We start from the raw sequence: 25,640 nt of genomic DNA, 5'->3' as shown, positions 1-25,640 counted from the left end.
ACCTTAAAATTTTACTTTTCTAACGTTTTAAATAACCATACAACGGCTCTGTGCTAGACTGACGCATGCGTCCAGACAGATGAGCGAGAAGAGACCGAGTCAAATACAAATAATAGTCGTAACATCGTGTAACCACTGGATAGATAGCTAACTAAATAATCAAACTGAGCGAAACATACCTTAATAAAGTCGTACCAGCAGGCCACAATGGTGCAATGGTAGGACCACACTCACAAGGAAGTTCACACATTGAAACATAATACACAGAGATGCCGCCGCAACTTCACAACAGGAGCGTCAAGCCGGGCACACAGGCGAGCTATGGAATGAGGCCTAGGCTTTCAGCAAACGTTCGTTTATCGTGTACGTATCTTTAAGGCTTCCCACCTCCTCCAATAAATCAAGCTTATTGCCTTTCTAAGTACAGGATACAACGCAGAGACCATCGAGCGTGGCTTACGCTCCGTAGTCTTCACGCGTTCACAAAATGTAGAAAGCTGTTTTACTCGTACTTGACGCTCCTACGCTCGTAAGTGTTAAAGTGAAGAGCCAAAGAAACTGATACAACTGCTTAATATCGTGTAGTGCCGGAATACGAGGTAGCATGGACTCGACCAACGCCTGAAGCAGTGCTGGAGGGAAATGACGTCATGAATCCCACAGGGCTGACCATAAATTCGTAGGAGTACGACGGGGTAGAAAACTCTTAAGAACAGCGTATTGAAAGCCTTCCCAGATATGCTCAATAATGTGCATAGATGGGGAGTTTGGTGGCCAGCGGAAGTGTTTCAACTCAAAAGGGTGTTGCTGGAGCCACTCTGTAGCAATTCTGGACGTGTGAGGTGTCGCGTTGTCCTGCTGGATTTCTCCAAGTCCATCGTAATGTACAATGGGCATGAATGGATGTAGGTTATCAGATAGAATGCTTACGTACGTGTCGCCTGTTAGAGTCGTATCTAGACGTATCAGGTGTCCCATATCTCTCAAACTGCACACGCGTTACAGCATTACAGAGCCTCCACTAGCTTCAACAGTCCCCTGTTGACATGCAGGGTCCATTGATTCATGAGGTTGACTCCATACCAGTACACGTCCATCCGCTAGATACAATTTGAAACGAGACTCGTCCGACCAGGTAACATGTTTCTAGTCATTATCAGTGTTGACTGGCGCAGGTGAGGCGTAAAGCTTTGTGTCGTGAAGTCATCAAGGTTAAACGAGTGGGCCTTCGACTACGGAAACCCATATCGATGATATTTCTTTGAATGGTACACACGCTGATACTTGTTGATGGGTCAGCTTTGAAATCCGCAGAAATTTTCGGAAAGGTTGCACTTCTGTCACATTGAACGATTCTCTTCATTCGTCGTTGTTCCCGGTCTTGGAGGATCCTTTTTCGGCCGCAACGATTTCGGAGATTTGATGTTTTACCGGATTCCTCATATTCACGGTACACTTTTGAAATGGTCTTAAGGGTAAAGCCTCATTTCATCGCTACCTTGGAGATGATGTACATCATCGCTCGTGTGCAGACTATGACCCACGTTCAAACTCACTTAAATGTTGATGACCTGCCGTTGTAGCAGCAGTAACGGATCTAAGAACTAAGCCGGTCACTTCTTGTCTTATATAGGCGTTGCCGATCGCATCACCGTATTTTGCCTGTTAACATATCTCTGTATATGAATACGCATGCGTATACCAGTTTCTTTGGCGCTTCAGTGTAATTATTTATATACTGCCTGACCCGTTACAATTTTCGAGGTCATCAACATAAACTTTCGTGAAATAACTGATGAGATTTTGCAATTGTCTGCTGTAAATAACTGTAATAAGCAATGAGCGTTTCAAGGTCACAAGCTTTGTTCTTATTAATCCTACTCCAAATATCAAAGACTTTTATCGTAATCGTCTGGAGCAAGTTGGCGACTTCAGCTGTTGCTGACAAGGCTCCCCCCCCCCCCCCCCCCCAGGGATGGTGGTAACATGGCCCAGTGTGAATAGCCCGTCAAAAACTAAACACAGTTAAAACATGAAAACAAGAAGTAGGTGTACTAAACTGTGAAAAAGAAGCAAAATAGAAATAGTGAAAGGTCCAGGTTCAATATCTGCTACATCGAGCGAGTCGCAAGATCACGGCGTTGTTGTTGTGTGGTCACGGTGTTGTTGGACGGTGTGCAACCCTCCCCCAGCAGCGTTTTACAGTAACACCTATAGGCCTACCGCATTTCGTTTAACTCGTCTTATGCCTAAGGAGAGACTAAACAATATGTTGAAACTAGCCGACCTTCCACTTTATGGCCCTCGAGTCAAGCAAAATCAAAACCAGAGCCAAAGGAGGTACAAACGAGCATCACTTAAACCATTTCTGCTAACGGGACTGCAGCCACAGGGAAGTTAACTTTGTGAAGAATGCGAACGACGCGGCGTGTGTTAGTAGTGCTTCTTGAATATTGTTTGGTGTGTATTCGTGGTTGCCCGATTGTCTACAGTCATACGAAATCTTAAATTTTAGAACGAAAGGTATAATTTGCATCTGATTACTGATTGGTATCATTACACTGTTTCTAGGATTAAATTGTACCTGAGTATGTAGTAACTGGCTAAACGACGCAGAAAACATATCCAGGATATTACAATCAAAACTATGTATCAGTCGCTCTTATTTCTGAAGAAAAGAATATTATTTGTGTGTAACGTAGCTACATATTCTTTCCGATTCGCAAAACGAAGATACATTGTATTATATTGTATGGAACTGGGGACCTAGAAACGACGGAGAGGCTCCGTCCCCGCTGCAGCCCTCAGTGGTTCACAACAGGCTACAGCAGTCCATCATTCACACCACCGCCGCCCCACACTGAACCCAGGGTTATTGTTTATTGTGCAGTTCGGCCCCCAGTGGACCCCCCCCCCCCCCCCGGGAACGTCTCACACCAGACGAGTGTAACCCCTATGATTGTGTGGTAGAGAAATTATGGTGTAAGCGTACGTGGAGAAAGTGTTTGCGCAGCAATTACCGACATAGTGTAACTGAGGCGGAATAAGGGGAACCAGCCCGCACTCGCCGAGGCAGATGGAAAACCGCCTTAAAAACCATCCACAGATTGGCCGGCGCACCGGACCTCGACACTAATCCGTCGGGCGGATTCTTGCCAGGGACTGTCACGCCTTCCCGCTCGGAAAGCAGTGCGTTAGACCGCACGCCTAACCGGGAAGCCCAATGAAGATACATATTTTCTGTGGGTTTCTCACATGCTGCGTCGTCATAGCCCTACTATCGATTTCAAAATATTACGATAACTGGCAAGAAAGGTAGGCGTAGGTGTAGTAATAAAGTTAGATATAAAGTGTAAACTCAAATGTCCCGGTTTTTTCTCTTTGAAATTTACCCTCCAGACAAAAGTGCTCCAGACAAAAGTGTTAAATAAGATACTTAAAAAGTTCACTTAATTGACATCTACCATTCTCATATTTCATAATTTTTTCGTTATTTGAAAACGATTTTCGCCGTTTAGAGCATTGAGTCGACATTGTAACAGAAACATTTACGTTTTGATCATTTTAGGACTACGAGGCGGCTGGTCCCGGCGAAGGTTCGACCCCTCCCTCGTTCATGGATGTGTGTGTGTCTGTCCTTAGGATAATTTAGGTTATGTAGTGTGTAAGCTTAGAGACTGATGACCTTAGCAGTTAAGTCCTATAGGATTTCACACACATTTGAACAAAACTACGAGGGTTGGAACTTAAATAGTGGCGACTATTTATTCACAACCGATACAAAAGAGTTACATGTCTGCACCTGTTACCGCACTGCTGCTACGGTCGCAGGTTCGATTCCTGCCTCGGGCATGGATGTGTGTGATGTCCTTAGGTTAGTTAGGTTTAAGTAGTTCTACGTTCTAGGGGGCTGATGACCTCAGATATTAAATCCCATAGTGCTCAGAGTCATTTTATCCATTTTGTTAAGTCCCATAGTGCTTAGAGCCATTTGAACCATTTTGCATCAGTTAATGTTCTTCAGATTAGTTACCAGCGTTGTGTAGAACCCGTTGCCAGCGATGTGGAAGGTGTAGTATACCGTTAGCAGAGCCTTTTCTGTTGACGGTGCGAATGGAATGGTCTAAAGTTATGGTGATTCTCGTGTACGACTGTGATGGTGTTATCCTAACGCATACGTTCCTCCACGGCTAACCGCCAATGCACAGTATTCCTGTTCGTTTTTGGAACATCACCTGCGACCAGCTTTGCGAAAGAAGTGGCGACACTTTCTGCGCAACCCACCCATCATTTTACGCGACAATGCGCGGGCGCATACAGCGCAAGCTGTGTCTGCTCTGTTCGGTCGATGGGACTGGGAAGTACTGTATCATCCACCATACACCCCGGACTTAAGTTCTTGTGACTTTGATTTGATTCCGAAGGTGAAGGAACTACTTCGTGGCATTCGCTTCATGACTGTTCCAGAGATTCGACAGGCAGTACACCGCTCCATTCGTAACTGGCTCTGCTAACGGTATACTACGCCTTCCACATCGCTAGCCACAGGTTCTACACAACGCTGGTTACTACTTTGAAGGACAGTAACAGGTGCAAACATCAAGCTCTTTTGTATCGGTAGTGAATAAATAGTTGCTACTATTTAAGCTCCAACCCTCGTATCTACTCTTTCACTTTCTCTTCTGACCGGCTGAGCTGCTATCAAATTGTGCCACGAACTACTGCAGAGGCCCAGCGACACAGGAAATTTTGTCAAGCCGATCCTATAGCACCGAATGTGGCGAATTTCTGCGAGTGTACACTTGCAAAAGTTAGCTTTTTCATATTTTGTTTTGTATTGCGGCTTGTCATTATTCGTAAGTAGTGTTCTAAAGTCAATCCAGATGAATAGTCTGCTGTGCGAGCTCCATTATTTTGTGACCGTGTAAGAAATTTCGCATGGTTGCATCACACAGTTTTGAAGAGTATGGTTGTAATGGAAGTGAATGACCTGACTGGAAAGAAAGTGTCCCGCAAGTCTGGGTACTGCACAGTTCGACCAGCTGACCAAATGGAGAATGGAGACCCATAATGAGGCCCCTTTCAAACCCTGTCAGGTGCTGATAACGCTGTCTCACACGATTGCGCAGCATCTCCTTCACAGTGATCACTCAACATCTGACACGCATTACACTAATCACGAACAATGGTAATGCACTTTGATGTCCGTTCTAGTAGTCACACAGAATTGCAGACCTAACTTTACATACCTGCCGACTGTACGTATGTGTGACATCCCGCTGTGCCTTCTGACTGTTTCACGTTTTTTGTCAAGAGTGTACATTAGAATCATGAACATGTCACTCGTACTGTGGTTAAACAAAAAACAGCACTATGGACGTGGAGGGTGGATGGACGCACGCGCCAGACCTCTGGGGCAGTGGTGTGGCGGCCGCAGGGTGTGGCAGAAATTTCGGAACGATGTGGTCGCCGGTATGTGGCAGACCGCGGACGGCGTGGCCCACACACGACACGGGACACAGGATACACCGCCGACCCCCAGCGCTGCGGTGTACGATATAATTAACTGGCCACGTGAACCCGCACCAGCTTTACCGCTACATCCACCCTGATTTCGACATAAATCAGTGTACCTCCCCCAACCACGCCAGCCCTTCCTCTCTTCTGTTCGGTTGACGTCTGAAATACCGATGTAACCTTGTAGAATGTGCGGGAGAATCCTCGTTCTTCGTGTTCTGTAAGAGTCGGTCCTAGTATGGCAGCGCACAGTAGCAACATGTACCAAAAAACGCTGCAATCGAAAATTCAATTTTTTTCAGGGATCGTATTTACGACACCACTGATGGCATAGATAAGGGATCAACTGTTCTGGATAGTCCTTGGCTTAACGGCTATTTGTGTACCTATCGGCAGAACGAGCATGCTGTAGCTATCCTACAGTAAAGCAAGAGTAATAAGAGGCAGATTCCAGACTACCTAACAGATCAAAAAGAAAATTTCTTTTCCGACACTGACAATGTTGAGTGTTTATGGAAAAAGTTCAAGGCAATCGTAAAATGCGTTTTAGACAGGTACGTGCCGAGTAAAACTGTGAGGGACGGGAAAAACCCAAGTGGTTCAACAACAAAGTTAGTAAACTGCTGCAAAAGCAAAGAGAGCCTCACTGCAAATTTAAACGCAGCCAAAACCTCTCAAACAAACAGAAGTTAAACGATGTCAAAGTTAGCGTAAGGAGGGCTATGCCTGAAGAGTTCAGTGAATTCGAAAGTAAAATTCTACGTTCCGACTTGACAGAAAATCCTAGGAAGTTCTGGTCTTACGTTAAATCAGTAAGTGGATCGAAACAGCATATCCAGATGCTCTGGGATGATGATGGCATTGAAACAGAGGATGACACGCGTATAGTTGAAATACTAAACACCTTTTTCGAAAGCTGTTTCACAAAGGAAGACCGCACTGCAGTTCCATTTCTAAATCCTCGCACGAACGAAAAAATGGCTGACATCGAAATAAGTGCCCAAGGAATAGAAAAGCAACTGAAATCACTCAACAGAGGAAAGTCCACTGGACCTGACGGATTACCAATTCGATTCTACACAGAGTACGCGAAAGAACTTGCCCCCTTCTAAGAGCCATATACCGCAAGTCTCTAGAGGAACGGAAGGTTCCAAATGATTGGAAAAGAGCACAGGTAGTTCCAGTTATCAACAAGGGTTGTCGAGCAGATGCGCAAAACTATAGGCCTATATCTCTAACATCGATCTGTTGTAGAATTTTAGAACATGTTTTTTGCTCGCGTATCATGTCATTTCTGGACACCCAGAATCTACTCTGTAGGAATCAACACGGATTCCGGAAACAGCGATCGTGTGAGACCCAGTTCGCTTTATTTGTTCATGAGACCCAGAAAATATTAGATACAGGCTCCCAGGTAGATGCCGTTTTCCTTGACTTCCGGAAGGCGTTCGATACAGTTCCGCACTGTCGCCTGATAAACAAAGTTAGAGCCTCGGAACATCAGACCAGCTGTGTGGCTGGATTGAAGAGTTTTTAGGAAACAGAACACAGCATGTTGTTCTCAATAGAGAGACGTCAACAGACGTTAAAGTAACCTCTGGCGTACCACAGGGGAGTGTTATGTGACCATTGCTTTTCATAATATATATAAATGACTTAGTAGATACTGTCGGGAGTTCCATCCGTCTTTTTGTGGATGATGCTGTAGTATACAGAGAAATTGCAGCATTAGAAAATTGCAGCGAAATGCAGGAAGATCTGCAGCGGATAGGCACTTGGTAGAAGGAGTGGCAACTGACCCTTAACATAGACAAATGTAATGTATTGCGAATACATAGAAAGAAGGATCCATTATTGTATGATTATATGATAGCGGAACAAACACTGGTAGCAGTTACTTCTGTAAAATATCTGGAAGTATGCGTACGGAACGATTCGAAGTGGAATGATCATATAATATTAATTGTTGGTAAGGCGGGTGTCAGGTTGAGATTCATTGGGAGAGTCCTTAGAAAATGCAGTCCATCAACAAAGGAGGTGGCTTACAAAACACTCGTTCGACCTATACTTGAGTATTGCTCATCGGTGTGGGATCCGTACCAGGTCAGGTTGACAGAGGAGATGGAGAAGATCCAAAGAAGAGCGGCGAGTTTCGTCACGGGGTTATTTGGTAAGCATGATAGCGTTACGGAGATGTTTAGCAAACTCAAGTGGCAGACTCTGCAAGAGAGGCGCTCTGCATCGCGGTGTTGCTTGCTATCCAGGTTTCGAGAGGGTGCGTTTCTGGATGAGGTATCGAATATATTGCTTACCCCTACTTATTCCTCCCGAGGAGATCACGAATGTAAAATTAGAGAGATTCGACCGCGCACGGCGGCTTTCCGGCAGTCGTTCTTCCCGCGAACCATATGCGACTGGAACAGGAAAGGGAGGTAATGACAGTGGCACGTAAACTGCTCTCCGCCACACACCGTTGGGTGGCTTGCGGAGTATAAATGTAGATGTAGATGTAAGGGGTCAAAACTTAAATATTTCCTCAGTTTTCCTGGCCTGTAGGAAGTGTGTATTACTCCAGTTCAGAAAAATTGAGCAAACAGATAGGTTCTTTTGCATTTGGTGTGGTCTAGGGTGAACCTTGGGCGGCTGATAAAAGCACCGTTTGTTCATTGGCAGTTCCTGAGGAAACTCCGAAAAATCACGTTTTTTGGGTAAGAAAAGTACCCATTGTTCAGATGGCCACTTCTATAATTTCTGTTCATGGCAGATGATCGAAGTTTTTACCATATCTTCTCCAGATGATAATCTCGGGGAACAAAATTTTTGTCTAGTTCCAGAGGTTAAAAGCTACAATACTTGATCACGAAACTGTGAAATCTAGTTTATAACCGATTTGCACCGTGTACCGCAATTAAGAAAATAAATAACAATAGCAAATGACTGAAATTTTAACCGTACATTCTTTAGACATTCACCTACAAAGGCCTTCTTCCCGTTTCCGAAAATGTATATCCATTATCAAGACACATCCAAAAACCATGTTTTTTGGTTATCAGAAGTATCTCTGTTTTCCTGGGCTGTAGGAAGTGTGTATTCATCCAGCCCAGAAAAATTGAGCAAATAGACTGGTTCTTTTGCATTTGGTCTTAGGGCGGAGCTTGGACAGCTTATAAAAGCACAGTTTGTTCAATTCTATATTTTCTGTTCAAGTCAGACCGTCCAAATGTTTACCACATGCTTTTAAGATAATGTTTTTGGGAAACCTTGGAACTTTTTTGATGTCCTTAGTTACCGAGATCCTGAGGTTCAAAGTTATGCCCGTAAAACATGGGCGTAGTATACTGTCTGAGATGTAAGTGTAATTTTAACTGACATAATGAACACATGACAAAGGCTTCTAGAGACATTACATGGGTTCTCAGGCTGGCAAACTACGTTTTTAGTCATCAGTTTTTCAGCAATTAAACTTCATGAAGAGCTGTCTATGTAAATGGGCGGTTCGCACCTATACGAATATACCCAAAGTCGTACTACAATGACAAAAAATTGCCTGGATTGTGTCTGAACATGCCTGAGAAGAGCTAAAAATGACAGTGAAAAGTTTTATAAAATGGGTAAGGCTCCAAGTTCAGTAGAATATTCCTAATATAATTTTTACTCTTCCAAGAAACAAATCATATTTCGGGTGTTTTCAGCGAATTCTGATCGATGGGCAGCGTATCCAGAAAAAAATTTAAAGCAGGCGATTTTTAATTAACCTTACATTACTCGTATGTATTTGTTGTCTATATGTGTCAAAGTATATAGGGCTTTCTGAAATGCCCGTTCAAGGACTTGTAGATGGGAGCGCGTACATAATAGTTTGAATAGCAGTCCCAGTCCGGAGGCCTATCATTCCCGTTCTACGACAATTTCATTTCAGATTTTTAACTCATACGCTTCTGCTTGAGAAACTGAATTAGGCGTGTCACAGTACAACGACACTGCAGAGCCGAAGAAACTGGTACATCTACCTAATACCGTGTAGAGCCCCCGCGAGCACACAGAAATGCCGCAACACGACTTGGCATGGACACGACTAATATCTGAAATAGTGCTGGAGGGAACTGACACGGTAAATCCTACAGGTCTGTCCATGAATCATGAATCCGGAAGAGTATGAGGGGGTGGAGATCTCTTCTGAACAGCACGTTGCAAAGCATCCCACATATGCTCAATAAAGGTCACGTCTGGAGAGTTTGGTTGTCAGTGGATGTCCCTGGAGCCACTCTGGGGGGGGGGGGGGGGGGGTCGCATTGTCCTGCTGGAATTGCCCAAGTCCATCGGAATGCATGATGGACATGAATGGATGCAATTGATCAGACTGGATGCTTACGTGCGTGTCACTTGTCAGAGCCGTGCCTAGATGTAGCAAGGGTCCCATATCGATGATGTTTCGTTGAATCGTTCGCACTTGTTGATGGCCCAGCATCGAAATCTGCTGCAATTTTCGGAAGGGTTGCACTTCTGTCACCGGGAACGATTTTCTTCAGTCGTTTTTGGTCCCGCTCTTCCAGGATCTTTTTCCGGCCGCAGCGATGTCAGTGATTTGATGTTGTGAAATTCCTGATATTCACGGTACATTCGTGAAATCTTCCTATGGGAAAATTGCCACTTCGTTGCTACCTCGGAAATGCTATGTCCCATCGCTCGTGCGCCGACTATAGTCGGCAAAAATATGTACATATTCCAAGCCACTGAAGATGCCTTGCAGAAAATAAAGGCGAAACGCATATGACACGAAAATTGTGTTTCATTCAGGTGTGGTCAGACAGTCAATAAAGTAAAAATTATCAATATACCGTAATATTACACGCAACTGAGGAAGACGGGACTACAAAAGTTGAAGATCGCGAATATGTTCGCATGCCAAAATATTTGGTGAGGAAGGCGTCCTAAGGATTGACGCAACCTGTTCCCCACTTTTCTGTCAGAGTCTTTTAAAGAGGAACATATTCGCCTTTTTTGTTCTCCAATAGGGGCATTTTCCCGTTGTTATTAATACAGAACATAACAATGCCATTATCACACTGTTGTTGAGTCAGTCTCACATTGCAGGGAGATTTCAATTCACATGTCCGCGCCGGGCGCTGTGGCCCAGCAGTTATAGGCGCTTCAGTCCGGAACCGCGCCGCTGCTGCGGTCGCCGGTTCGAATCCTGCATCGGGCATGGATGTGTGTGATGTCCTACGGTTAGTTAGGTTTAAGTAGTTCTAAGTCTAGGAGACTGATGACATCAGGTGTTAAGTCCCATAGTGCTTAGAGCCATTTGAACCACAGGTCCACACAATTCCAAAGACGGCAAGAGCTGACGAGAATTACCGCACAATCAGCTTAACAGCTCCTACATCCAAGGTACTAACAAGAATAATATACAGAAGAATGGAAAAGAAAATTGAGGATGCGCCAGATGACGACCTGTTTGGCTTTAGGAAAGGTAAAGTCACGAGAGAGGCACTTCTGGCGTTTCGCTTAATAATGGAAGCAAGATTAAAGAAAAATGAAGACACGTTCATAAGATTTGTCGACTTGGAAAAAGCGTTCGACAATGTAAAATGGTGCAAGATGTGCGAAATTCTGAAGAAAGTAGGGGTACGGTCTAGGGAGAGTCGGGTCATATGCAATATGTACAACAGCCAAGAGAGAATAATAAGAGTGGACGACCAAGAACGAAGTGCTCGTATTAAAAAGGGTATAAGACAAAGATGTAGCCTTTCGCCGCTACTGTTCAATCTGACATCGAAGAAGCAATATTGGAAATAAAAGAAAGGTTCAGGAGTGGAATTAAAATTCAAGGTGAAAGGATATCAATGATACGATTCTCTATCCTAACAGAAAGTAAAGAAGAATTACATGACCTGCTGAACGGAATGAACAGTCTAATGAGTACACAATATGGATTGCGAGTAAATCGAAGAAGGGCGAAGATAATGAGAAGTAGTAGAAATGAGAACAGCGAGAAACTTAACATCTGGATTGATGGTCGCGAAGTAGATAAATTTAAGGACTTTTGCTACCTGGGCAGTAAAATAACCAATGACGGACGGAGCAAGGAGGACATCAAAAGCAGACTATCAATGGTAAAAAGGGCATTCCTGGCCAAGAGAAGTGTACTAATATCAAATATCAGCCTTAATTTGAGGAAGAAATTTCTGAGAATATACGACTGGAGTACAGCACTGTATGGTAGAGAAAAATGGACCGTGGGAAAGCCGGAAAAGCAGAGAATCGAAGCATTTGAGACGTGGTGCTACGGACGAATTTTGAAAATTAGGTGGACTGATAAGGTAAGAAATGAGGAGGTTCTGCGCAGAATGGGAGAGCAAAGGAATATGTGGAAAACATTGATGATAAGAAGGGACATGATGACAGGACATCTGTTAAGAGATGAGGGAATCACTTCCATGGTACTAGAGGGAGCTGTAGAGGGCAAAAACTGTAGAGGAAGACAGAAGAGAGAGATTGGAATACATCCAGCAAATAATTGAGGACGTAAGTTGCAAGTGCTTCTCCGAGATCAAGAGGTTAGCACAGGGAGGAATTTTTTGCGGGCCGCATCTAACCATTCAGAAGACTGATGACAAAAGAAAAGGTCACAGGATGGTGAAGGCGTGCAGCCACCAACAGGACCATGCCTGCCAAGACGTCAAGAAGACGTCAATTTTATGTTGTTGTCGCTGGTCCATCTGGAGTTGAAATGAAAAATGTACTCTGATATGAATTAGTTCAAATGGCTTTAAGCACTATGAGACTTAACATCGGAGGTCATCAGTCCCCTAGACTTAGAACTACTTAAACCTAACTAACCTAAGGACATCACACACATCCATGCCCGAGGCAGGATTCGAACCTGCGACCGTAGCAGCAGCGCGGTTCCGGACTGAAATATGAATTAGGTGCAACAGAAACAATTTTTCTGATCCAGCATGACTACTCGTGGAGGTGTTTTGGATTATCTAAATATAAGATCATCTTGCACTTATAAATAACTCTCACAAATGTTTCTTACTCTTTTGGAGTAGGTAATGAAGCGACTTGAGCCATGGTTGCTCTTGAAAAATGGATTTCGACAGTTCAAAAAATTTATAGTTGAAAACAAAAGCTCACTTTAAATAAACGAGATATCATTGAATTCGTGAGTATACAAACGTTACTAAGGGGTGATGAAGCGGCTGGGCAGGTAGAGGGGAAACAGAAAATAATGCTACATTAGTATTCTACCCAGTGCATACACGACCCAGAGCAGGCATGAACTACAACATTCTTCCCCCATAGAATTTCCTTTGGTGTGTTGAGGTGCTCACAAGCTCCGAAACAAAGATTTTCCGTGGGCACGTAGCAGTGAGGCTGCTCATGTAACCGTGTTTCAGTTACACTATCATATAACATGAGCTAAACTGCGCAATAAAATTATCCAAACTCGAGTGATTGCTAATGGCAATAAACTCCTTTGGAGAGTCGTACATTAATTATTATACGCAACACTTGGTTCACAATGGCAATCTAAAGATCGTTCAAAGGAACGCGAAAATGAATCAGAACGGTGAAGCAAATTCTGTCTAAATTAATGCGATACACGATAATCAAGAAAACCCAGCATGTAATTACTGAAATGACAGACCACCGCAGAATACATAGGGTCACCTCCATCGAAAAACAAAGCCAAATACTTTCCACGTGGTTCTCTCGTAAAAAGAAAGGTAATTCGGTTCACTGAAAAGAAATACTGACACTCTCGAACGTTATATAAACTGAATGTAATAGAGTAACTCTTGACCGCAGTAGACGAACTACGAATATCTTTATGCTCCGGAGGAGAAACAGGTTTTACCATTTCAGCTTCAGTATCTCGACTCCGCATGTTAAGATGGCCGGGGCAGGCCTTAGAAGTCGGAGAGAGCGGGTTTTTTTTTTCTCTTTTTTTGCGAGTAACGCTCTTACTCGTGGGTAAGAAAAAACTGCGAGACTCTTCTGCAAAAGCCAGCAGAATCGATGCTACAGCTTTGACTACACAAGAAAACCTTTGCTTCCCGCATCAGTCGACTCAGAAACATAAGCTCAAAGAAATTAACTGACCGCAGATTGTTTCTGGAACTGGAGATGAGGGGAAAAAGGAAGCTGGTCGACGCATGAAAGAAATATGCAATCGCACATCGCGCAAATAAAAGGACACAGAGGAAACATATGTACTATGTACACTACTGGCCATTAAAAATGCTACACCAAGAAGAAATGCAGATTATAGACGGGTATTCATTGGACAAATATATTATACTAGAACTGACATGTGATTACATTTTCACGCAATTATGGTGCATAGATCCTGAGAAATCAGTACCCAGAACAACCACCTCTGGCCGTAATAACCGCCTTGATACGCCTGGGCATTGAGTCAAACAGATCTTGGATGGCCTGTACAGGTACAGCTGCCCATGCAGCTTCGACACGATACCACAGTTCATCAAGAGTAGTGACTGTCGTATTGTGACGAGACAGTTGCTCGGCCACCATTGACCAGACGTTTTCAATTGGTGAGAGATCTGGACAATGTGCTGGCCAGAGCGACTGTCGAACAATTTCTGTATCCACAAAGGCCGGTACAGGACCTGCAACATGCGGTCGCGCATTATCCTGCTGAAATGTAGGGTTTCGCAGATATCGAATGAAGGGTAGAGCTACTAGTTGTAACACATCTGAAATGTAACGTCCACTGTTCAAAGTGCTGTCAATGCGAATAATAGGTGACCGAGACGTGTAACCAATGGCACCCCATCCCATCACGCCGGGTGATACGCCAGTATGGCGATGACGAATACACGCATCCAATTTGCGTTCATCGCGATGTCGCCAAACACGGATGTGACCTTCATGATGCTGTAAACAGAACCTGGATTCATCCGAAAAAATTACCTTTTGCCATTGGTGCACCCAGGTTCATCGTTGAGTACACCATTGCAGGCGCTCCTGTCTGTGATGCGGAGTCAAGCGCCTCCGCAGACACGGTCTCCGAGCTGATAATCTATGCTGCTGCAAACGTCGTCGAACTGTTCTTGCAGATGGTTGTTTGTCTTGCAAACGTCCCCATGTGTTGACTCATGGATCGAGATGTGGCTACACGATCCGTTACAGCCATGCGGATAAGATGCCTGTCATCTCGACTGCTAGTGATACGAGGCCGTCGGGATCCAGCACGGCGTTCCGTATTACCCTCCTGAACCAACCGATTCCGCATTCTGCTAACAGTCATTGGATCTCGACCAACGTGAGCAGCAATGTCGCGATACGTTAAACTGCAATCGCGATAGGCTACAATCCGACCTTTATCAAAGTCGGAAACGTGATGGTACGCATTTCTCCTCCTTACACGAGGCATCACAACAACATTTCACCAGGTATCGCCGGTCAACTGCTGTTTGTGTATGCGAAATCGGTTGTAAACTTTCCTCGTGTCAACACGTTGTAGGTGTCGCCACCGGCGCCAACCTTGTGTGAATACTCTGAAAAGCTAATCATTTGCATATCACAGCATCTTTTTCCTGTAGGTTAAATTTAGCGTCTGTAGCACGTCATCTTCGTGATGTAGCAATTTTTATGGCCAGTAGTGTATATATCAATTAGCTGATCAACCTGGCATTGCCCGGATATTAATTTTGACGATTTTCTGTTAGAAGCGAAAACAAATCAATGAACCGTGACTGTAGCGTAATATAAAAAAAATCGTTCGTGAAAACACCTTTGAGATAATTTAGTAGACGTGATGATTCCGGACAGTTTCTGCATGCTGGGCGCAGCTGCTGCGCGTGTCTGCAACGCGACTGTGTAAACGCCTCTTTGACAGCGCGTCTTCACAGTCCTGTAGACGGCTATTTTTTTTTCTACTGCCGTTTGCGCTTCGTAATTGAAAGCTGTTAAAAGCCCTGCAGGGTCTGAGGGATTTCCTTAGCCCCTTCAGTTCCAACAGTTAAAAAAAAATTAAGTTTAATAATTTACTCAAAATTTATCTTTATCGTCGTAGTAAGCAACGAATAAAAGAAGAAATTGGGAAAAGTAAACAAGCAGTTATTTTAAGGAGGTGGTTTAACTTTGAAATATAATTTTAAAATTTTTCACAAACATAACCTCTGTTAACATAGTATGTAACGAATACAAGAAAAAATTGGTTGAATAATAAACAAAATAAATTGTTTCAAACTTGTGGTTTCATTTTGGAACCACTGGGACATACAGCCATCTATCGTATCATCAGATATATTTTGAAGCAATTTCGCATTTTTCCTAGACAAATGGTTCAAATGGCTGTGAGCACTACGGGACTTAACTTCCGAGATCATCAGTACCCCAGTACTTAGAACTACTCAAACCTAACTAACCTAAAGACATCACACACAACCATGCCCGAGGCAGGATTCGAACCGTAGCGGTCGCGGGGTTCCAGACTGTAGCGCCTAGAACCGCTCGGTCACCCCGGCCGGCTTTACCGAGACGCACTCCCTCATTTCGATACTTCCATGAACTCATAATGCCTAAGACAACTTATAGTCTTCAATCACCAACAAAAGTGGGCCAACGATTTCAAAAAATTTTCTGTAAAGTATATGCTGCTCCAGTGGATTTATTTCCAAACCGTTCACAAAGGTGATAGTACAGACTCAAATTTACGTTACAGTAACTTTAAATACACTCCTGGAAATGGAAAAAAGAACACATTGACACCGGTGTGTCAGACCCACCATACTTGCTCCGGACACTGCGAGAGGGCTGTACAAGCAATGATCACACGCACGGCACAGCGGACACACCAGGAACCGCGGTGTTGGCCGTCGAATGGCGCTAGCTGCGCAGCATTTGTGCACCGCCGCCGTCAGTGTCAGCCAGTTTGCCGTGGCATATGGAGCTCCATCGCAGTCTAACACTGGTAGCATGCCGCGACAGCGTGGACGTGAACCGTATGTGCAGTTGACGGACTTTGAGCGAGGGCGTATAGTGGGCATGCGGGAGGCCGGGTGGACGTACCGCCGAATTGCTCAACACGTGGGGCTTGAGGTCTCCACAGTACATCGATGTTGTCGCCAGTGGTCGGCGGAAGGTGCACGTGCCCGTCGACCTGGGACCGAAACGCAGCGACGCACGGATGCACGCCAAGACCGTAGGATCCTACGCAGTGCCGTAGGGGACCGCACCGCCACTTCCCAGCAAATTAGGGACACTGTTGCTCCTGGGGTATCGGCGAGGACCATTCGCAACCGTCTCGATGAAGCTGGGCTACGGTCCCGCACATCGTTAGGCCGTCTTCCGCTCACGCCCCAACATCGTGCAGCCCGCCTCCAGTGGTGTCGCGACAGGCGTGAATGGAGGGACGAATGGAGACGTGTCGTCTTCAGCGATGAGAGTCGCTTCTGCCTTGGTGCCAATGATGGTCGTATGCGTGTTTGGCGCCGTGCAGGTGAGCGCCACAATCAGGACTGCATACGACCGAGGCACACAGGGCCAACACCCGGCATCATGGTGTGGGGAGCGATCTCCTACACTGGCCGTACACCACTGGTGATCGTCGAGGGGACACTGATTAGTGCACGGTACATCCAAACCGTCATCGAACCCATCGTTCTACTATTCCTAGACCGGCAAGGGAACTTGCTGTTCCAACAGGACAATGCACGTCCGCATGTATCCCGTGCCACCCAACGTGCTCTAGAAGGTGTAAGTCAACTACCCTGGCCAGCAAGATCTCCGGATCGTTCCCCCATTGAGCATGTTTGGGACTGGATGAAGCGTCGTCTCACGCGGTCTGCACGTCCAGCACGAACGCTGGTCCAACTGAGGCGCCAGGTGGAAATGGCATGGCAAGCCGTTCTACAGGACTACATCCAGCATCTCTACGATCGTCTCCATGGGAGAATAGCAGCCTGCATTGCTGCGAAAGGTGGATATACACTGTACTAGTGCCGACATTGTGCATGCTCTGTTGCCTGTGTCTATGTGCCTGTGGTTCTGTCAGTGTGATCATGTGATGTATCTGACCCCAGGAATGTGTCAATAAAGTTTCCCCTTCCTGGGACAATGAATTCACGGTGTTCTTATTTCAATTTCCAGGAGTGTATATTTACTTCCATTCTCAATAATCTCCTCAATAGGATCACCACAAAAAACGCATGTCACAATCTACTATCATCACATAGCACTGCACTATGTGATCAAAAGTGTCCGGACACTCCCAATAACATACGTTTCTCGTATTAGGTGCATTGTGCTGCCACCTACTGCCAGGTACTCCATATCGGCTACCTCAGTAGTCATTAGACATCGTGAGAGAACAGAATGGGGCTCTCCGCGGAACTCATGGTCTTCGAACGTGATTGGGTGACAGGGTGTCTGTACACGAGATTTCCACACTCGTAAACATCCCTAGGTCCTCTATTTCCGATGTGATAGTGAAATGTAAACGTGAAGGGACACGTACAGCACAAAATCGTACTGCCCGACCTCGGCTGTTGACTGATACAGGCCGCCGACAGTTCAAGAGAGTCGTAATGGGTAATATGCAGACATCTATCCAGACAATCACACAGGAATTTCAAACTGCATCAAGATTCACTGCAAGTACTTTGACAGTTAGGCGGAAGGTGCGAAAACTTCGATTTCATAGTCGAGCGGCTGCTCATAAGCCACACATCACTCCGGTAAATGCCAAACGACGCCTCGCTTTGTGTTAGGAGCGTAAACATTGGACGATTGAACAGTTGGAAAAACGTTGTATGGAGTGACGAATCACGGTACACAATGTGGCGATCCAATGGCAGGGCGTGGGTATGGCGAATGCCCGGTGAACGTCATCTGCCAGCATGTGTAGTGTAACAGTAAAATTCGTAATCAGTGGTGTTATGGTGTGGTCGTGTTTTTCATGGAGGGGCTTGCACCCCTTGTTGTTTTGCGTGGCACTATCACAGCACAGGACTACATTGATGTTTTAAGCACCTGCTTACTTCCCACTGTTGAAGATCAATTCGGGGATGGCAATTGCATCTTTCAACACTATTGAGCACCTGTTCATAATGTACTGCCTGTGGCGGAGTGGTTACATGACATTAACATCCCCGTAATGGACTGGCCTGCACAGAGTCTTTCCTGAATCCTATAGAACATCTTTGTTTTGGAACGTCGACTTTGTGCCATCCCTCACCGACCGACATCTCAGTGCAGCACTCCGTGAAGAATGGGCTGCCATTCCCCAAGAAATCTTTCAGCGCCGGCCGCGGTGGCCGTGCGGTTCTAGGCGCTCCAGTCCGGAGCCGCGCTGCTGCTACTGTCGCAGGTTCGAATCCTGCCTCGGGCATGGGTGTGTGTGATGTCCTTAGGTTAGTTAGGTTTAAGTAGTTCTAAGTTCTAGGGGACTGATGACCGCAGCAGTTGAGTCCCATAGTGCTCAGAGCCATTTGAACCATCAAATCTTTCAGCACCTGACTGAACGTATGCCTGCGAAAGTGGAAGCTGTCACCAAGGCTAAGGGTGGGCCAACACCATATTGAATTGCAGCATTACCGTTGGAGGGCGCCACGAACTTGTGAGTCATTTTCAGCCGGGTGTCCGGATACTTGTGATCACATAGTGTCATCGCCGGCTGTTGCTTGCTTTGAACGCTGTAGGTGACTGCTGCGATGCACAACATTCGTCGAAGTACCTCAACGTACCACTAGACGCCTCTGTCTTGCAATAGCGTCGGTGGTCTTATGTGAAAGATACCGGTACTTTAAAAAAAAAAAAAAAAAAAAAAAAAAGAACCTAATAAAATGGTTGTTTCGGACAGAAATTACTGGTACTCAAAGAGTTAAGTTGACTCGGCTGTTGGAATGTCTTAATAGTAAAGGATAACTTCATTCATGATGCGGCATCTCTTCACACTAATGACGTCATGTTTCGTGAATCATGTGCCGTACAGTGATTATTTGTCTAGGTAAATTTCGTGGAATTGTGGATACTGTTTGCTAAATACGTCACGAATATTGTCAGCAGCAAAGACGTAATAAATTTGAACGTTATTCATTATGCTGCATTTTTTCACGCATCGCAGTGTTTATGACATCAAATCTCCTGAACTATGTGTAATAGAATGAAATACACTCCTGGAAATTGAAATAAGAACACCGTGAATTCATTGTCCCAGGAAGGGGAAACTTTATTGACACATTCCTGGGGTCAGATACATCACATGATCACACTGACAGAACCACAGGCACATAGACACAGGCAACAGAGCATGCACAATGTCGGCACTAGTACAGTGTATATCCACCTTTCGCAGCAATGCAGGCTGCTATTCTCCCATGAAGACGATCGTAAAGATGCTGGATGTAGTCCTGTGGAACGGCTTGCCATGCCATTTCCACCTGGCGCCTCAGTTGGACCAGCGTTCGTGCTGGACGTGCAGACCGCGTGAGACGACGCTTCATCCAGTCCCAAACATGCTCAATGGGGGACAGATCCGGAGATCTTGCTGGCCAGGGTAGTTGACTTACACCTTCTAGAGCACGTTGGGTGGCACGGGATACATGCGGACGTGCATTGTCCTGTTGGAACACCAAGTTCCCTTGCCGGTCTAGGAATGGTAGAACGAATGGTTCGATGACGGTTTGGATGTACCGTGCACTATTCAGTGTCCCCTCGACGATCACCAGTGGTGTACGGCCAGTGTAGGAGATCGCTCCCCACCCCATGATGCCGGGTGTTGGCCCTGTGTGCCTCGGTCGTATGCAGTCCTGATTGTGGCGCTCACCTGCACGGCGCCAAACACGCATACGACCATCATTGGCACCAAGGCAGAAGCGACTCTCATCGCTGAAGACGACACGTCTCCATTCGTCCCTCCATTCACGCCTGTCGCGACACCACTGGAGGCGGGCTGCACGATGTTGGGGCGTGAGCGGAAGACAGCCTAACGGTTTGCGGGACCGTAGCCCAGCTTCATGGAGACGGTTGCGAATGGTCCTCGCCGATACCCCAGGAGCAACAGTGCCCCTAATTTGCTGGGAAGTGGCGGTGCGGTCCCCTACGGCACTGCGTAGGATCCTACGGTCTTGGCGTGCATCCGTGCGTCGCTGCGGTCCGGTCCCAGGTCGACGGGCACGTGCACCTTCCGCCGACCACTGGCGACAACATCGATGTACTGTGGAGACCTCACGCCCCACGTGTTGAGCAATTCGGCGGTACGTCCACCCGGCCTCCCGCATGCCCACTATACGCCCTCGCTCAAAGTCCGTCAACTGCACATACGGTTCACGTCCACGCTGTCGCGGCATGCTACCAGTGTTAAAGACTGCGATGGAGCTCCGTATGCCACGGCAAACTGGCTGACACTGACGGCGGCGGTGCACAAATGCTGCGCAGCTAGCGCCATTCGACGGCCAACACCGCGGTTCCTGGTGTGTCCGCTGTGCCGTGCGTGTGATCATTGCTTGTACAGCCCTCTCGCAGTGTCCGGAGCAAGTATGGTGGGTCTGACACACCGGTGTCAATGTGTTCCTTTTTCCATTTCCAGGAGTGTAATTTATAGGTGGATTTAGCGGCGTATATGGATCGTGTCAGCAGAATTCATTCCAAACAGAGTTAGTAGCATAGAAGCACTAAATTTAAATATCGTGCACGATGCGGCAGTTTTTCACCCATATCACTGTTTACTGCCTCATTGCTCCTGAACTGTGATAGGTACGTGGTTGTTAACCCTACAGCAATTGTTGCTTGACGGTAAGGGATACGTGTGCCAAGATTTGTTGAAGTCGGTGCAGTGGTTTAGGAGAAGATGTGGAACATGCACACACACTTATACAGTGTGGTCCATTGATCGTGACCGGGCCAAATATCTCACGAAATAACCGTCAAACGAAAACACTACAAAGGACGAAACTTGTCTAGCTTGAAGGGGGAAACCAGATGGCGCTATGGTTGGCCCGGTAGACGGTGCTGCCATAGGTCAAACGGATATCAACTACGTTTTTTTAAAAATAGGAACCCAAATTTTTTATTACATATTCGTGTAGTACGTAAAGAAATGCGAATGTTTTAGTTGGACCACTTTCTTCGCTTTTTGATAGATGGCGCTGTAATAACCACAAATATATGGCTCACAAACTCAAACAAACTGTTGGTAACAGGTAGGTTTTTTAAATTTAAATACAAAACGTAGGTACGTTTGAACATTTTATTTCGGTAGTTCCATTGTGTTCCAATGTAACTTATCATTTCTGAGAACGCATGCTGTTACAGCGTAAATACCACATTAATGCAATAAATCCTCAAAATTATGTCTGTCAACCTTAATGCATTTGGCAACACGTGTAACGACATTGCTCTCAACAGCGAGTAGTTCGCCTTCCGTAATGTTCGCACATGCATTGACAATGCGCTGACGCATGTTGTCAGGCGTTGTAGGTGGATCACGTTAGCAAATTCAACTTTCCCCACAGAAAGAAATCGGGGGATATCAGATCCGGTGAACGTGCTTCGACGACCAATCCACCTGTCAAGAAATATGCCATCCAATACCGCTTCGACTGCATGCGAGCTATGTGCCGGACATCCATCATGTTGGAAGTACATCACTATTCTGTCGTGCACTGAAACATCTTGTAGTAACATCGGCAGAACATTACGCAGGAAATCAGCATACAATGCACCATTTAGATTGCCATCGATAAAATGGGGGCCAATTATCCTTCCTCCCATAATGCCGCACCATACATTAACCCGCCAAGGTCGCTGATGTTTCACTTGTCGCAGCCATCGTGGATTTTCCGCTGCCCAATAGTGCATATTATGCCGGTTTATGTTACCGCTGTTGGTGAATGACGCTTCGTCGCTACATAGAACGCGTGCAAAAAATCTGTCATCGTCCCGTAATTTCTCTTGTGCACAGCGGCAGAATTGTACACGACGTTCAAAGTCGTCGCCATGCAATTCCTGGTGCATAGAAATGTGGTACGGGTGCAATCGATGTTGATGTAGCGTTCTCAGCACCGACGTTTTTGATATTCCCGATTCTCGCGCAATTTGTCTGCTGCTGTTGTGCGGATTAACCGCGACGGCAGCTGAAACATCTACTTGTGCATCATCATTTGTTGCAGGTCGTGGCTGACGTTTCACATGTGGCTGAACACTTCCTGTTTCCTTAAATAACGTAACTATCCGGCGAATGGTCCGGACACTTGGATGATGTCGTCCAGGATACCGAGCAGCATACGTAGCACACGCCCGTTGGGCATTTTGATCACAATAGCCATACATCAACACGATATCGACCTTTTCCGCAATTGGTAAAGGGTCCATTTTAACACGGGTATTGTATCACGAAGCAAATACCGTCCGCACTGGCGGAATGTTATGTGATACCACGTACTTATACGTTTGTGACTATTACAGCGCCATCTGTCACAAAGGGAGAAAAGTGGTCGAACTAAAACATTCTTATTTCTTTCCGTACTACACGAATATGTAATAAAAAAATGGGGGTTCCTATTTAAAAAAACGCAGTTGATATCCGTTTGACCTTTGGCAGCGCCATCTAGTGGGCCAACCATAGCGCCATCTGGTTTGCCCCTTCAAGCTACACGAGTTTCGATCTTTGAAGTTTTCTCGTTTGATGCTTATTTCGTGAGATATTTCACCCGGTCACTATCAATGGACCACCCCGTATACTTCCATTTTAATAATAAATATGGATATCAAATAATATGAATCAATCAGTGATTGAAGTTGGCTTCCGTAGTCGCGTTTCACCTGGTAAAGCAAAAGCAATGTGGTGTGCAAACCGTGCTTTATTTTCCTTTTCTGAAGTAGCTGGATTCTGATTCTGAGGTTACGAAAGAAATTTCATCACTAAGAGTGTAACTGTAAACGCATTTCTCGACAGCTACTGTAAGACTGGTGTACTGAGACACAGCTCAGACGATCGACTGCTGCGGTAGTGAGTGTGGCCGTTGGGCTGTGCCTGTTCCAGACGTGGACCTGGACGAGGAGGAGGGCCCTCCCCCGGAGCGACACCGGCCAGACCGTCTGGAGGCCATCAGTCGCACCACGAGGTTCTCCCGCCAGGAGATCCGCTACATCTACCGCACCTTCAAGCAGGAGTGCCCCAGCGGTGCCATCAACGAAGCCACCTTCAAGAGCATCTACGCCAAGTTCTTCCCGCTTGGAGGTAACGTATCGCTGCAAGCTACTGATTGTGATCAGAAATGTGCGTAGGTAACTAACTAGCTGCAGCTATGAGATACTTAGAGAAAAGCATTTGTATCTGGTATCAGCCGCTTACATTATATTTATTCTTGACCGTTTTCAGTTATATCAACAGTCATCAACTGCAAGAAAAATTATAACACCTGTCGATTTAAAAATGCATATTTCTCATAAAAAAACACTTTCGTACACCAGATGTAACAATGACAAAATGTGGATTTCACCAGCATCTTGGAGAAACTCACGCAAGCTTCACGTGCACTCCTGACACTTAACAGTCGCTTTTTAACACGCCTCTTCGATTGGGCGGGGTCAGTCGTCAGCATTCTCTCTTTCACTTATCGAAAGTCTACCTACCTCGGTACTATTCTTTCCGACGTCCCTTCCCCCTGTGGTAGCAGATACGTGCTAGGCAGTGTAAAGCACTAACTAATACCCACCACACAGAGGCCGAGTAACTCTAGTTGAAAGTCAGTTCCTGAAAGTTCATGATTAAAAAATCGGGCGTTCCGGATATTCAGTCTACTTGCAGAAAGGCGTTTAAAATTAGAATAACACTGCTTTTTATTCATGTTGCAACACATTAAATGGCTATCAAGTCCGTATTTAATATGGAAAAATTATCATTCCAAGTTCACTGTCTGTATAACAAATATTCTCTCGAAAAGCAGCCAGAATTTTAGCAAGTCCGACCAGATTAATTTTCACTTTCTACCAGTCACAGACCCACAACTATTTGCGAGTTAAACATTCAGTCGTTTCAGTGGTCTTCTTCGTAGGAGGTGCTCGCCGAAATATTCCGTACAAAGCACGAAACACGCCACGCGGAGTTGTTACTACGGCCAGAAAGTACACACGCTCATCTCTCTCAAACTATTTAATTTAGAAACACCAAACTTTAGCTCGCTATTCCCTCATCTTACAGAGTATTCGTAAGGAGCGATCTGACATCGTGTTATCCATAGACCGGCTAGCAAGCGACTCTTCTCGAGATACTCCCCCATATGCCCACTTCTCTATCCGCACGGGAACAGCTTGATTCCCATTGGCTGTTGATCTAAACGACCAATCAGAACGTTCCTTCCAGATCATTCTCGCTGCAAATCTTGCCTTATCCAATTACTAATTTGATAGTAATTAATGTCAGCAAAACTTCAAATTCTTGTATTATGTTTAATCAAAGTAAACGAAGTGCCAAATATTCTTCAAATTGCTAAATAAACCTATTCCGCCTCTAACTTCCATTCTGGCTACTTTTACACAAAAGCAAACAAACACTGACATACGTCTCTTGAATCGTGGTTGCAACATAACTTTCCCGCGGTCCGTTTGTACAAGATTTTACGTAAAATCAAGTATTAAATTTTAACGTATATCCCGCATACACTCTCTCAATCATTCTCACGGACTCACACGGCGAAATATAATCAAATAATAATTTTCACTGATTTTTGTATTAGGTAATGCACAGTGACTAAAGTTTTCAAAAGAAATTCTAATTAATTGATTTTTATGCACTGATAACTTTGGAATGGCTTCAAGTGGTAATCAAAGTCAATCTGTTATTGATCCTAACTTCTTTTTAAAAAACAAGCGTAGGTTTTAGGAGTTTTAGGCAATTCTCTTTATTTCCAGAACTATAATAAATAAAAATCTGAAATTTTGACACCATCATTCCATTAACAACAAAAGGCTGTGTACCAAATTTGAACAAAATCTGATAATATACCTAATCTGGATTATTTAGATTCGTAGAGGGTATGAATCTTCGTATCGACTGAATGTTACTCTATGCAGTTCTCACGGCAGGCAGCGACAGCTGTGCTGTCAGCAAAGCGGAAAAAAAACAAAAAAAAAAAAAAAAA

The 25,640-nt window shown here is 45.2% G+C and overlaps 1 protein-coding gene across 1 annotated transcript in view; it reads left to right on the top strand.

Moving 5' to 3' along the window:
- Positions 1–269: 269 nt before the first annotated feature.
- LOC124789222 (Kv channel-interacting protein 4-like) overlaps positions 270–25,640 on the top strand; it is a 130,744-nt gene continuing 105,373 nt past the window's right edge. Inside the window, exons 1-2 of the mRNA XM_047256515.1 lie at positions 270–363; positions 23,540–23,737. Of these exons, the coding sequence (XP_047112471.1) occupies positions 270–363; positions 23,540–23,737 (292 nt within the window). The remainder of the gene's footprint in view (positions 364–23,539; positions 23,738–25,640) is intronic.

Source organism: Schistocerca piceifrons, chromosome 3 (assembly GCF_021461385.2).
Source record: "Schistocerca piceifrons isolate TAMUIC-IGC-003096 chromosome 3, iqSchPice1.1, whole genome shotgun sequence".
Lineage (NCBI taxonomy): Eukaryota > Metazoa > Arthropoda > Insecta > Orthoptera > Acrididae > Schistocerca > Schistocerca piceifrons.
The sequence above is the reverse complement of the archived record's forward strand: the minus strand, read 5'-3'. Positions and strand labels throughout refer to the sequence as shown.